General features: G+C 38.7%; 1 protein-coding gene across 3 annotated transcripts in view; it reads left to right on the top strand.

Moving 5' to 3' along the window:
- LOC122537444 (rho GTPase-activating protein 7) overlaps positions 1 to 15,013 on the top strand; it is a 413,295-nt gene that overhangs the window by 320,497 nt on the left and 77,785 nt on the right. For all 3 annotated transcript variants that reach the window (XM_043670601.1, XM_043670602.1, XM_043670600.1), the window contains one exon: positions 2,534 to 2,605. In XM_043670601.1, coding sequence (XP_043526536.1) covers positions 2,534 to 2,605 — 72 coding nt within the window. The remainder of the gene's footprint in view (positions 1 to 2,533; positions 2,606 to 15,013) is intronic.

Below are 15,013 nucleotides of genomic sequence, written 5' to 3'. Positions count from 1 at the left end.
AAAATTTATAATTAAAACTTCGCTGTTTAATATCACGTTTTGTCCGGAAACTTTTCTTTTACTGTGTTAATCCTCTTGAATAGAAATGAGCTTAGCTTTCACTTTGTCCTTCAATTAACCACCACAGATTAACCACTGTTGTAGATCCGACTGTTCTTGCTTTTTCTTTCTTGAGGACTCGGGCACTTCATGCTCAATTACATTTCTACGTTTCATTCGACCAACAGCTTTCAATTAATGTACAATAAAAGTAGCACGGATCTAGATATTATAATTTTCTCTTGTATTTTACACTTTTCATAATTGAAATTAAATTAAACGAAATTAAATGAAACAAAGAATTAAGTAATTTAATTTTAAAAATTGCTACAATCGCCAATGTAGCTCGATGATACCGGCTACAAAATATTCGTAAAATATTCCATCAAAATTCCATCAAGGACATCGTATATGCTATTTTCTTCTTAATAAAAAGGCAAATTTCCTTTTCAATGAACATCATCCTCAAGAACAAAACGAATCGATAATTCTTCTACTATTCTCACATGTATATCCATAAAATATTCCATCAAAATTCCTAGCAGGACATCTAATAAAAGAATATTTCTTTCCAATAAACATCACCCTCAGAAACAAACGTATTCTTCAATATTATTCTTATTTATATCCACAAAATATTCCATTAAAATTCCATCAAACAAACAGCAAAATATTGTATATATTACATTCCTCCTAACAAAAAGACAAATTTCCTTTTTGATGAGCATCATCTTCAAAACAAAAATCCTATAGAGCCGAGCATGAACTATTCTTATTTATATTCAAATAAATAAAATATTCCATCAAAATTCCGTCAAAGAAACAGCAGGCTATCGTATGCGTTACTTTCTTTTTATAGTAAAAGAAAAACAAATTTCTTTTTACCAATGAATATCAGCTTCAAGAATCAAAATGCTCTGTAGAATCAGGCACGAATTATTCTTATTTCTATCCGAATGAATAAAATATTCCGTGAAAATTCCGCCAAACGAACAGCAGGATATCGTGTGCGCCACTTTCTATTTTTAGTAAAAAGAAAAAAACAAATTTCCTTTTGCCAATGAATATCACCTTCAGGAATCAAAATTCTCCGTAGAGTCAGGCACGAATTATTCTTATTTCTATCCAAATGAATAAAACATTCAAAATTCCGTCAAGCGAACAGCAGAACATCGTACGTGCTACTTTCCTTCTGACAGAAGGACAAATTTCCTTTTGCCAATGAGTATCACCTTCAGGAATCAAAATTCTCCGTAGAGTCAGGCACGAATTATTCTTATTTCTACCCAAATGAATAAAACATTCAAAATTCCGTCAAGCGAACAGCAGAACATCGTACGTGTTACTTTCCTTCTGACAGAAGGACAAATTTCCTTTTGCCAATGAGTATCACCTTCAGGAATCAAAATTCTCCGTAGAGTCAGGCACGAATTATTCTTATTTCTATCCAAATGAATAAAACATTCAAAATTCCGTCAAGCGAACAGCAGAACATCGTACGTGCTACTTTCCTTCTGACAGAAGGACAAATTTCCTTTTCTATGAACGTCACCCGCAGGAATAAAACCCTACGGAGTCTCAGCGTCGGGTGCAACAGCAACTCGACACGAATACTCGGGATTCCAGCGTACTGATCCATCGTTCCACCTGGCCGCGAATAAATTCCTACCTCGTTTTAGCAGTACTCTCCCCCGGGACCTTCGTCTTCTCGACGAAGTTTCATCGCGGCGCACACGCGTCCGCGAGTTTTTCGCGTCGAGCTGTCGGCCAAGGTGCCTCTCGTCTCGCATAATGAAGAGCGCCGTTTTCGTCGCGGTCCGCCACTTTTTCCGGCGAGGCCTTCATTCACCAAACGAGCAGAGCCGTGGCCACGCCGAATACAGAGGAATCCTGCCCCGCTAACGATCCGAAAGCTCCTGTCCGTGTAAATGCGGGTCTTTTCTTTTTCACGAACGAGTTTATCGCGCCTGGGCCCGCTTGTCTCGTCGATAATAATAATAATTGTTACGTTGTAAGGGTGTAACTAAACTATAATTTAGAAAATATATAGAAAATATCTAGTAACTAATATTAATAATATTATTATAGTAATATATAGTAAATATATAGAAAATATCTAGTAACTAATATTAGTAATAATAATATTAGTAATATTAGTATAGTAACCAATATATAGTAACTAATGTATAGTTACTGTAATTTAGAAAACTATAGTTCAGAACTTTTATTTGAACGAGACGAGACTTTTCCACTTAACTTATTGTAACATACATATGTGAAAATGTCGATTGTGCGATATTGACTGATATGGATCCTATTCTATGCTTGTACAGTGATTTATCATTGGTGAATTCTACGCCTTCGATTTGATGGAAATTCATGGCAATAAACCAGCCAAAAAATTTTTTCTCTTTCTGCTTTTCAAAATTGTATCCAATTGCGTAATTTATGAAGATCACAAAGTAATTCGTTGGGTTAAATTCTATTGTTACAGAGATCGAGGCGCAAGAGGCTTGCAAATGGCTGAGAGCGGCTGGTTTTCCACAATACGCGCAGATGTACGAGGGTGAGTCGAGCGTTTTCTATCTACCAATGTTCCTACGCACGCGAAACTACGTGTTTAAGAGAAAAAAGAAAAGTCAGATCTTCTACTCATCCGAAAAACAATTACACACATAGAGGAATAACAATTATAATTAATAACAATTATCTTCTTTCTAAGAAAGGACAAAATGCAATGAATAATTTATCATAGAAAATAACCGAGTCACGAAGTGTCCCTGCCAATCAGGAAGCAGAGAATAGAAACATCGTCGATAAAAATCTAAATCTTCGACCCTCCGAATCGAAGCTGCTCGAAAATAGATTGAAGGAAAAGAATTAGAATGAAAAGCGATCCATGGCCGTTATTCCCCGAGCGGTTCCAATTTATTTTCAATTTATTCTCATATATTGAATAATTTTCCTCAAAATGGGACATAACGTGATCAAATAAACATTACAGTGAGATTCTCTGTTCGATAAATTTTTACCCTGATATATCCTTTGTTCAAACAAATTTTCACTCAATAAAACGATTCCATCGCTGATGAATCAATTTCACCCAACGTTGATTTCAAAATGAAAGAGTCTAAAATTTGAAATTTTATCAAATGTCAGAAAAACTAGAAACAGTCGCAGACACTGACCAAATGGCACAAAATGGAATTATGCGTCCGATTTACGTCATCGAGACATCGATCACGCCAGAAAATTTTTCGGAAAAAAAATCGTTCGAGCATCCCCCCTAAAAAAAAAAAAAAAAAAAAACAGAACGTGAAGCAAGTTTTGAAAGATGAAAATGAGAGAAGCGACCGCAGTGTAGGCTTACAGTATCCTTTCAAACGAGAAGAATCGTCAATTGGAAAGGAAGGGTGGTCCGTGGACCACCAAAGCAGACGTGTGTGAATGTTTTCGTCGGGGATCACGTGTACGTGAGATTTTTACTAATATCCATGGCCTCGGAAACAAAGGTCTCCCTGTTTCGGTTTCGTTCTTTTTTCCCCCCGGCTACGTACCTCCATAATATTAGAGTATAAATTTCAAGATCTCATTGTTCGGCGGCCTTGGCCGGGCCGTTTCATTTGCAATTCATCGATCGCGCCGAGGCGAAGAAGTATAACGAGTTTCGACTTGATGTTTCCGATAATAACTATGAAAATCCTTGTTTCTTTCATACACTTTGCGATGCAGTTTGAAAAGCATTGGATACTCGTTGTTAATAATATACTCTATGAATATTGTTTGATCACAACGAAACTTAATTATTTTATTATAATGTGAAACGTAAATTCTCTGTTTTCTAAAACTTTATACATTATAAAACACTGTTCAACCCTCTCGTTTGATATAATACCATCTTAGATTTATATCTTTCGGTACATGATTGAACTTGAGAATTACAATTTTATTTTTCCAATTGAATTACAATCCATGCGCTTGTAATTTTGTGTTTCACTTTTGGAAAAAAAGCCGAGATATTATCAAATGACGTCCAGAGTTCGTTAAAGTTTCCAATTTAAAATAATATTGCTCTTTTAATAAAATTACGTCTCTTCATATACCATCTTCATAAAAATCACTTCCTACCATTCTAAAATAAATCCGTAATTTTTTAAATTATTTCTGTCGTCAATTTTCGGAACGGAAGAAATAACTTCTAAAACGTAATGAAAAAATTATGTTTGAATTTAATTTAAAATTAATAAAATTAGTTTTTTCTCATATTTTAATGTTTCATTAAAAAAATAAAAAATAGTTGGGAAGAGACCTTTGGCCCACTCTGTAGATATTCAACTCACAAGTTACTTTTATTAGTTTTATTTTAAATTACACTTATATAACTCCGTTCACTTGTATTTTTATATTCTGTAAAAAAAAAAAAGAAAGACACTAAAAAGCCATCAGATAACATTCACACTGTACCAGATGTCCAGATTTATTTTCAACAGACTACGATTTTATTCACCCAACAAAATCGTACTAGAAACGCGTTTGCGCGGGACGAAAACGGCCGGTGTTTTGCGAATGACGGGCCGATTTCAGTGCAAATTGTCGCGGATTGTTTAAAAATAGTGTTCCCGGCGGGAACGGCGAGCAAATAAACAGCGAAATGAAACAATGGCTCGCTAATGACGCGGTAAGAACGGCACCGGGGCAGTGCCACTAGCGTAAACGCGACAGCGAGAACGCACGGGCGCGCGAGTCAGCGCAATAACGAGCGCATTGTTGGCAGGCGCCGCGACAAAGAGACCCATTATGATAAGTATTAACATGTCCGGACGCATCAGGCTACCCTTTAATAAATTACTCTCCCGGCTCGTGTCGCGATTCGACTCGTTCTGCCTACGTGTGTGTCTGTCGAGCTCTCTTCTTCCGCCTTTTCCTCCTTTTTTTTTTCTTTTTCTTATTTGTAGTCGGCTACTAGATAGAATCTTTCTATTTAAATGGAATCTACTGGTTTTTTTTTCTTTTTTTTTTTTTTTTTTGGTGAGATGGAGAAAGAGTTTAGGACGACGAGGGATTTAACTCTGATGAAACTATCAAAATGGCTAAAAATGAACAATTTATAATTTTTGTTGGAAACTTTATGAACACGAAACACAGTGTACTTTTTGGAGATTGAAATGATTTTTTTTTTTTTTTGTAAAATGTCGTTTTGTGAAAGTCAAAACTCGCGTAATTTATTGTATTCTTTTCTACCTTTTTACTTTGATATTTCTGATGGGAATTTTTAACTTTTTAAATTGTCATTGATAGTTCTAGTGTCCTGGTGTGACGTCTGACGAATTTTTTTTTTTTTTTTTTGGTTTTTCTTTTCAGACAAATTTTATTCTTACGCATTTTTGCAAAATTCTGTCAATATTGCTGTAGGACTACTTGGAATTAAATTGATGACGCGTAAACTGTCATCTAATGAAATGTTAAAAAAAAAAAAAACAGTACTAGATAATAAAATAGAAAAAGATATATAAGATAGAAAAAGAAGTAGATAAAACAAATGAATGAATCGATCAGGCAATTACAAATGTTACAAAATATCTGACCTATAAAATTCAAGAGTTCGGCAAAAATCGGTATAAGAACACGATGCAGCGAGAAGAAGACGTGAAATTGTGCATGGCGAGAGAAATGATGTGCATTAACCGTGAGATACTATCGCTTCGATCATGTATATAACTGTATATACATGTCCAATGAAACGTTAATATCTACATACGTAAAACTTCGATATAATCAATCCCATAAATCTTCAGCTGCATTTAGCAACACGCAACTTCGCAATTTCAAGTTTTGATACAAATCTTCAGCCCGGGTAAAGGGCAAAAAAAAAAAAAGGAAAGGGAAAACTCGAGAACTGGAGCCACGGTTCTTAATTCAACTTCCTCGTTTTATCTCTCTTCTCCAAACGATATCAATCATTCTATCATGCTCACTTCACGCTCAAAATTTCATACTTTCTCCTTACATCGAAGCTCTCCTTTCCCCTCCAAAATAAACCTGTCCCTTGGCATAATTAACTGAGAATATGGCAGACCAGAGATATTTGACTCGCGCAAGCTTCAACATCTTGAAATCCAATACTGAACTCTGTGCGGGATAATCAACCGGGATAATCATGTTGCGCATTAGTATAATATCCCATTTTTTAGGTCAGAAAGAGAAAATGTCAGATATGACTCGAATAATGTCACTGTAGAAAATGTTAAATCGAGTAAAATTAAAAACAGACTGAACTTCTATCTTCTAGCGAGTGGAGCTTCAATCATCGTGGAAAACTATCTGTGTTAAGCACGTACGTACAAGATATATATATAGGGCCAAAAATTACTTCTTACTAAATACTAAATCGGTAATTTTTTTATTTTGTGCTTTTTTAATTTTTTTTTTTTTTACGGATTAAAGTACAGTAATTTAAGTTCTTAAGTAATTTAAAATTAATGAATTTTTTCTTATATTCTTTTTATATTTTGACTGTATCAAATATAGATCACTCGAGCCTTTAGTACGTAAAACATCTGATATATCAGCTCTATCCGCGATTTTTATCTCTAACGTTTAAATATTCCAACTTTTCTCACTGTAGTCCCATTTTTACAAAATATTTCTACCGAAAAGCAGTGGATATGTATGTACGTTTCAACGTTTCCACGACAGTGCTTTCCGTAATTCTAGACGATGCATAAACAAAAATCATAAGATAAATCATTCGCGACTGAATTTGACAAGGTGAAACGTCCTCCCGACTGTCCTGAAACTGGAGCAAACGAAACGGAGCCTCTCCCCGTGTTTGGACGCGTGTCGCGGATACTGAACACGGTGTCATGTTCGAGGTAAAACTCGAAGTTGGCTGGCAACCTGCCGCGCGGTAGAGCACCGAGAACCAGGTGCTACAACGATACCAGAGAAAGGACTAATAACTCCGCGTTCCGCGGTCATTCGCGTCCTTGACGCGAGCCAGCCTCCAGTAATTCCAGGCCTTTCCTCATCTCCGGCAGCTAATGCGCGAATAATAATCAGGCACACGTGGGATGATTAACGAGCGCCGGCTAAATAATTTTTCAGTGATACGGTAGCGCAACGCGGTGCCAATTTACCCGGCGAGAGATAGATCGTTGAACGACCAGCTGCCGGCTAAATAACAACAATGTCCCGCGAGATTTATGCGGAAACCGGGCCGAAGGATTTTAAGCCGAGGGACGAATTAGTAGACCGTGCACTGGACGTCGGCATAAATTTTCTGCGCTCTTTCTCGTTACCGCTGTCGCTCGCTCGGATCAAACCCGGTTCGATCCGTACGCACGTGTCGACACGCCGATTATAACGATTAAACGGTGATTTAGTGGCGTCTAGTCGTGCGAATGCGGCGAACTTTGGGCCGGACGCAGGTGTCGGGCCCAGACGGTTCAGATTGGTAGCAGAACCGCGTCCTTGCAATCCTTTAACCAACTTCGTTTAATGACAAATCGTTATCAAATTGTTCGTTATTTAGCGAATTTAAATTATGACGTTTATTTAGCTTTGGAATAATTCGTCCGAGATCCAGCAATTGTTGACCTCTTGCCACGCACGTCGAGAACATTTTTTTGTCCCAAATTGCAACATTTTCCCAGTTTCAAGTACATTTAAATGTAACCCAATCGAAAAACAAATGACAAGTTTATTACTTCTTAATCATTTCTATCCAGTGATACCGACGAGTTCAAAGGAAAAAGAAATCGACGAGTTATTGTATATACGGGGGTTCGGTCGCTCGTTATGGTCCGCGAACCAGTTGCCAGCGCGTGGGGTTAAATTACTGACAAGTTCTTAGCCGGTTAAGAGAATTTCCTTCGTTGGTAATCTTCGAAGTTCAATTTAATCTTCTGCGAAAGTTTAGTTTTAAATTGAATTCACTCGAATCTCGAGGAACGATCCAGACGTCCAAAATGGCTGGTTCCATTCAAAATGGCCGTCAGACGCAACAAAAATTCAACTCTCACCCTCGTTCTTCCCGTCTCGAATTAAACGACTGTAAAGCAACGACACAATATGCACGCACGTATCTCTGAAAAGAAAGAAAGAAAGGAAGCAAAACAGGCAAATGACGAACCACAAGAAGCACATTAGGAAGTTGGCAAACAACCGGCGACATTGTTCCTTTCCCTCGAAATAGCGCGTGTTCGAGCGAATCGCGCGCCCAAGCGTTCAGCCGTGCGATGAAAAGCGGTCTGTCAAGCGGTATCCATCCGTCGCTAATTAATACACACGTGGATTAACCGTGGATCGCGTGCAACTGCAGCCAGGATATAGTATCGAGGATATGGTATCGAGAGGAGTCACGCATCTCCTGTTTCCATTATATTAATCAAACGAGCCGATTCCCGCTGCCGAGGGAAAGGAAACGCTCCTCGGCTCTTCGCCCCCCCAGTGTCGGTTCTCTGTTGTTCTTCGTTTCGACAACGAAGTGATTAAACGCGACTTGTTTGTCGTCGCGGCGCTTCGAGCTTCGTCGTTTAACGCTCCGATTTCCTAAGAGACGTCAGCGTCTCAACGCCTAGCTCCAAAGATCGTCCTTCGACTCCGAGGCGAGGCCAGCCAATTGTCTTTTTTTTTTTTTTTTTTGTTTTCCTACGATTTGCGACTTTCAAATTCACTGCTCATCATTTTTTTTTTTTGGTACAGTAATACCTACTTGAGCGTCGCTGTCTCCACTAATTCTTGGAATTATCATGCGGTCACCTGAAACATAAAACAAAACAATATGCGATATTTCGGCACGTTATGATTGTTGGGCGTTAGTAATACAATAAAGAACACGAGCGTCTATTAATATATTTTATCAAAAAATCGAGCGTCTAAAGGCACACTGTTATAAATATATAAAATTTCACATAGAACATCATAAATTGGTCGTTATGACCGGCGACTAAGGCACAAAATTTCTATCAGAGATGTTAAAGTAAAAAGAAACAGAGAATCTTTATAACGCAACAGGGCAAACAAGCTTTTATTTACGTATTTTATTTTACAAAAAAATCATTCAAATCTCCAGAAATATACGGTCTTGTATCTATAAAACATCTAGCTAAAATATTCAAATGATTGTTTCGGTCATTTTGGTAATATCGGTGAAGTTTTTATTAATCTCGAGATATATTTCGATCGAAAGAATTTACATCTTATTCTCCAGCTCGAGTAACTTTCAATTCAAAGTTCAAAAAAAAATGTTCGTTGCACGACGTAACGAACGCTTAATTCAACTTGCTCGTCAAGTCTCGATTTATACATTTGAAATTCCACTTGGAAAACAACTCGCGCGCAATTCATCGATCAACGAGTTCAACTGAAGTTCAGCTTCGACGATAAATGATAATGCCGCTCGTCCGAAATACGGGCGGCCCGTGGATTTCATCGTGAATTAATGAATAACCTAATAACGTCGTCCCCGTTGGCAAGCAGCCAGTCACTTTACATCGGAATGATTTTATCATTCGGACGTCACGCCGCCGCGAAACGTAAAACGTATCCGAGAAAAATCGTTTCCCCGAACCGGGACCCTTAGAAACCGTTAGAAACGGAACATCAATCGAGGAGGGAATTCGTTTGACACTTTTACGATTCCCAAAATGAGACGAGACGAATATAAAACGTCTATTTGGCTATTTCGTGAAAGTAAAATAAACGCAACCGAGTCGTGTACACACGTTGGCTATTATTGGCCCGCTATTTAAAAAGCCTAGCTAAAAAGAGAGAAAGAGAAAGGGAGAAGAGATAAAAAAATTGACGGCCTACTTTATTGAAATGACGTAGAGAGAATCGCCGGATCTCCTAAATTTGTCAATCGCGCTCCTGCGTGGTACAAAGTCAAATCACCATGGTAATTTTCCGTGCTTTCTCGCCGGTTTACGTATTTTCTTGGAACGAAGCGCGCTTCCAAGGATGCTGCTTTCTTGCCTTGATTTGTTGAGACACCTGAACGGTCCGCTGAGAGAATGAAGTCCGTAAACTCGTGGAATGTATATCTGTTTGCGTCGCGCTGGTAAATAACAACGGGGAGTGTAATAAAAATCATCGCCAGGTAAAAATACATATTGCAACCAGGAAGGCAGTAAGTCATTCTCTCGTCTATTAACCTTTATAGCTATTCTTTATGGTAACAACATTGATACGTCGCGGACAGGTGATTCTTTAGCTTTTAGAATCAGGGCTTCTCGAAATGTTTCCACTTTACCTGAGCAAATATTTTCACAACCCTTATAATAATATATAAAGGTATATAAATTGGGAATACGAATTAAAACATTTGCCGATAATAAACCATAAAGGAAATTTACTCGAAAACAATTCTTTGGTAAATGGTAAACTGGAGCTTTGGATTAATTTTCGGTCGTTGCGCGTCTAAGAATTTTTTTTAGTTCTGCTGAAATTTCGATTTCCCTCCATTTATATTGCATAAAATTTTATACGAAATGTAAGAATTTATGGAACACGTCTAAATGTCTGATAATAAACTCCAGAAAAAAAGATCGTACCATTTAATCGAAGGTCACAAAAATTTGTAGAATAAACTTGCATTGTCGCCTCGAAAGTTGAAAATAATACGAAACTGAATAAAAAACTGACAAATCTTTGGACGCAATGGACAGATCGGTTCGGTCGTAAATTTAATTATTTTATAACATATTACATTGCGTGGCTTTGTCACAAATTTGCTGAAAATCAACGTGAAAATCTATTTAAATACGATAACAAACCTGGACCTGTTTAAATACGATAACAATCCTGGAAATGATCTCTCTCCGTTTCAAAATTAATTGACGCACGTACGTGTGTATCTCACGGACATGCATATCAACCATCCGTACCGGAATTGGATCACCAGCCCCGTGGGATCAAAAAAAAAATATACAACAAAATAACCACGATCGATCTTGCATGCATACATCTCCTCGCACATACGTGTGCCGGTAATAAAACGACGATCAATCACGTCAACAGCTACACTCGCCAAACGTATCTTCGCGATACTCCATAACTTGGCGTGACGTCGCGTCGATGGCCCAATTCCCCCCGACGTCATTGAAAGGTGACGCGACATCACGTGTGAACCGAGTGTTTTTCACGGGACCGTCACCTACGTACGTTCATATTCGTGAGATTTCGTGCAATTCAAACGACTCGTCGATTGATCAATTGAATTAATATCCTGCTGTCCTGCATTCTCAGATGGCGAGAAAAAAGATCGTCAAACAAATCTTCAAACGTTTGAACGAAGAGTTCAGTTACAACTGATAGTCGGATGTCTCTGAAGAGTCGGATTATAACTCTTCGCAACGAAGTTTGTTATCACTCGATTTCGATGTAAATTTATAAAACGATCGAATCGAAGATTTTCGATCGGATTTCCCCTTTTTTTTTTTTTTTTTTTTTCACCTCTAAATCGTCGATTGGCGCGAACCTCCAAAAAAAAAAAAAAAAAAAAAAATTCAACCAGATGGATGTATCTAAAATTACAGTGGCGAGTCGCGGCAGTCGTAGTCACGATTCACGAAACGTGCGTACGGTGTCGGAAGCACGTGCTGCACTTTCTGCTCCTTTCAGCGACTTGGAACGCGTCCAGCGATCGCCACGCTCTTTTCTTTTTTTTTATTCTCTGCTGTTTCGTCGCGCTCCTCTCCCTTTGCTCGACGTCCGTGTCGTCCGGCACGGAAATCGCGATCGTCCTGCTTTTCTGGCCGGCCAGACAGCCGGTCTGTTACCAGGAATCGCACGCAGTGGCACGCAGTGGGACAAGCTGTCCGCACGGCGATTTCCGTGGACGAGTCTCGCTTAATTAGTTGCTTGAACCACGCGAATAGAGCCACGGTTCACGGAACCGGACGCGAACGAACCCAAGAGAAAGACAACGAGAAACAGAAGAGGAAAGAGAGACCTCGCGAACGAACCGAGGTTCATTAGGTTTCTGGGGTATTTGCGCGACGAGAATATTTGGCGATGATTAAGAACAGCCGCGTCGCTTATTATTCTGCGGCGGGCAGAGTCGTTACGAAGCGAGAGGCCTTTACACCTCGATGGCAAATACAAATTAGCATGTGGATCGCCAGGGCTTTTGCCTCTTCTTACCATGACGGGCACCATTAACCGGGTCTTTGGTGCCGTTTAATTCAGCTCGGGGACCGCTGCTAATTGGCACACCTATAGAAATTGCAGTTTCGTCGAATGACCGAGTAAACTCGCCCGAGTGAATTCCCCTCCGATCGACCGAATTCCCGTCGAGTTTAGATATCGTCAATCGCACCTCGGGCTTGTTTTCAACCGCAAAATAACGTCGAAATAATCAGTGGTCATTTCCCTTCTAGATCTTCTTCTCGTGTACTTTGATTTCTTTGACACTTGAGCTTTTGAGATACGATATAGTCGTATAGGGTAATGCCCCACGTAATTTTCTCTAGAAACTAGAGAAACTAGAGAAAAATGTTTCAAACAGAAAAGAAAAAAATTTACTTGTTTCGAGGCGAACAAATTTTATCTAGATGGTCATGCTTCCGAAATTTCAAGGTGATCTTTCCTTCTTTTTTTTTTTTTTTTAATGAAACTGTACATTTTTAAGTTCACAGTTTTTTGTTTTTTTTTCAAGAAAATTGGATTTTCTGGAAAATCACGTGTTTCGGGAAGAACCCGCTACTCCTCATAATATGAAAAATTGTGTAAGGGACGCCTGCTAGCAAATTACTTCCGGAACATTGGGAAGGGTGCAACTGTCGTTTCAGAGACAGAGTAAATCAGTATATTGACGCTCAAGGTCACCACTTTGGATGTCATGGATAAAAAAAAACCAAATCTCAAGCTCTGAACGGCGTGAAATGACCTTGAATGACCTTGGAATACCAACCTAGTTATCTAGGCTGCTGAATTGGCCTTGACGTCAGCTACGACTGTGAAATAATATACTCAAAAATCAAAAATATACAGTTCCATCTAAAAAAAAAAAAAAAAAAAAAAAACAGAAAACGAAGCTCTCCGTGAAATCTAAAACATGATCTAGACAAGATTTATATCATAAGATGTTTTATTTGAAAACATTCTTCTCTTCTATGCGAATAATTTCAGAAAAAATTGCCTGGGACACCTTGTATTTCTCTCCTACCCTGTTATTTCGATCGTGTAATATCTTCCATTTTATTTTATTATGTTCTAATCGCAGTTAAACATCTTCCAAGACAGTCACTTTGTTTTTCTTCTTTCTTTCTTTTTTTTTTTTTTCGAAACGAAGGGAATCTTAACCGCGCTCTCACTTCTTCCTCCAAGCTTACAGACTGATTTCATAAAGCGTAGAACACACAGGCGAGATCAGGAACGGACGAAAGGGAAATTTGGAACGGCAATGATTATTTAAACTAACCAGTTGTTACGCTGTGGCTGCGCGAAACGGGCCGTCCTAGTTAGCCACGACCTCATGAAACGTGTGTGTATGTGTGTGTGTGTGTGTGGTTGTGGCTCGCGAAATTCGCCAGAGCGAAAAGTAGAGTGAACGCAGCACACGTTCGCGGAGAAAGATGAAACTGACCACCGGAGCTCTCCTTCTGTTTGAAGTAACGAGTGTCGAGACTCGAGTTGCAGATTTTTCGAGCGAATTTTCGCGGTAATTACCGCGAACGATAGCAAAAAGCTCGTGAAAATGCACGGCTAATGCGAAATCGACCCGATCGGGGTCGGAGGATTCGTCGTACTATCGCCAGCGAGAATTCGATCGATCGAAGCGATCCGGGCGATATCGAAAATATTTGCCAGGTGAAATTTACCGATTAAATTTCATCGTGGAAATTAATTGATGCAATCAGCTTTTTAAATAATCCCTATCCGCGATCAAACGCGGAGTGCACTTTCGTCACGGGAAAAGGCAATTGACGCTAAAACAACCGACGAAGCATAAAATTTCCATGGAAGTCGAAAAATGTAACACAGTGGACTATGCAAGCTTTTATATGTATATTTTTTGTGGAAAATTATACAAATCGTTTAAATATTTATATTATATAAGTATAATTTAAATTGTCAGGCATTAGAGCAACCGACGATTAAAACGTAGAATTAAAATGGACAACTTTATAATACAATGGAGTACGTAAGTTTTTATTTCTGCATTTTATGAAAACGTTTCATGTGTGTAAAATATCTAACAGAAATTATAAATTGGTTATTTGAGACCACTTTGGTGGTTCTAGTGTTAATATAATGTCATGCATAAATTATATAAATTCATAATTTATATGAATTCGATATCATTTCTGTGTATTCAATATAGTCTTTCATATTTATATATTTACAGAAGTTACGTAAATTCACGAATTACATAAATTATATAAATTCAATGTAATTCATCTGCAAATATACGTACTTCATCTTGCACACTTGCGCACGTATAATTTTTCATTTTCAATACCTAAACGTCCCACTTGTTGTCTATAGTTCTCAGGCTATTATCTCGTCATTTCGAAACGCGTCATTCACACCTCGTTCTCGACGCCGGCGGATTTCTAACCGCAAGGCAACCCGACGGAAAATAAAAATTCTCGCACTCGTCAAACGTCGTCCGACGCGCAGAATCTTCCAATCATTCTATCAATATTCATCCGTCTAAGATCAATGGGCAACCGTGCAATTATCTTTCACCATTTTCGCAATTACCATTCGGAGGAACGTCGGCCAGACGTTTCGCCGTGACCACCCGCAACACCACGTATGTACAACGACGCGGAACAGAATCTCGATACGCCGGCGATTTTCCAGGGAAAGTGGGTGAAGGTCCTTCCCTCTCCTCCCCGGCGAAAAAAGTTCTTTTCAAGCACGCTTGCGTCGCTTCTCTCACGCACGAGATTATTATTATAGCCGTGGCTGTGTTTATCGGGAGGGGAGGGCGGGGGGCAAGCTTTATTTCCGGCAAAAGTGCTCG

The sequence above is a fragment of the Frieseomelitta varia genome, unplaced genomic scaffold (genome assembly GCF_011392965.1).
Source record: "Frieseomelitta varia isolate USP_RPSP 00005682 unplaced genomic scaffold, Fvar_1.2 scaffold_909, whole genome shotgun sequence".
Taxonomy (NCBI): domain Eukaryota; kingdom Metazoa; phylum Arthropoda; class Insecta; order Hymenoptera; family Apidae; genus Frieseomelitta; species Frieseomelitta varia.
This window is presented reverse-complemented; position numbering and strand designations above follow the sequence as displayed.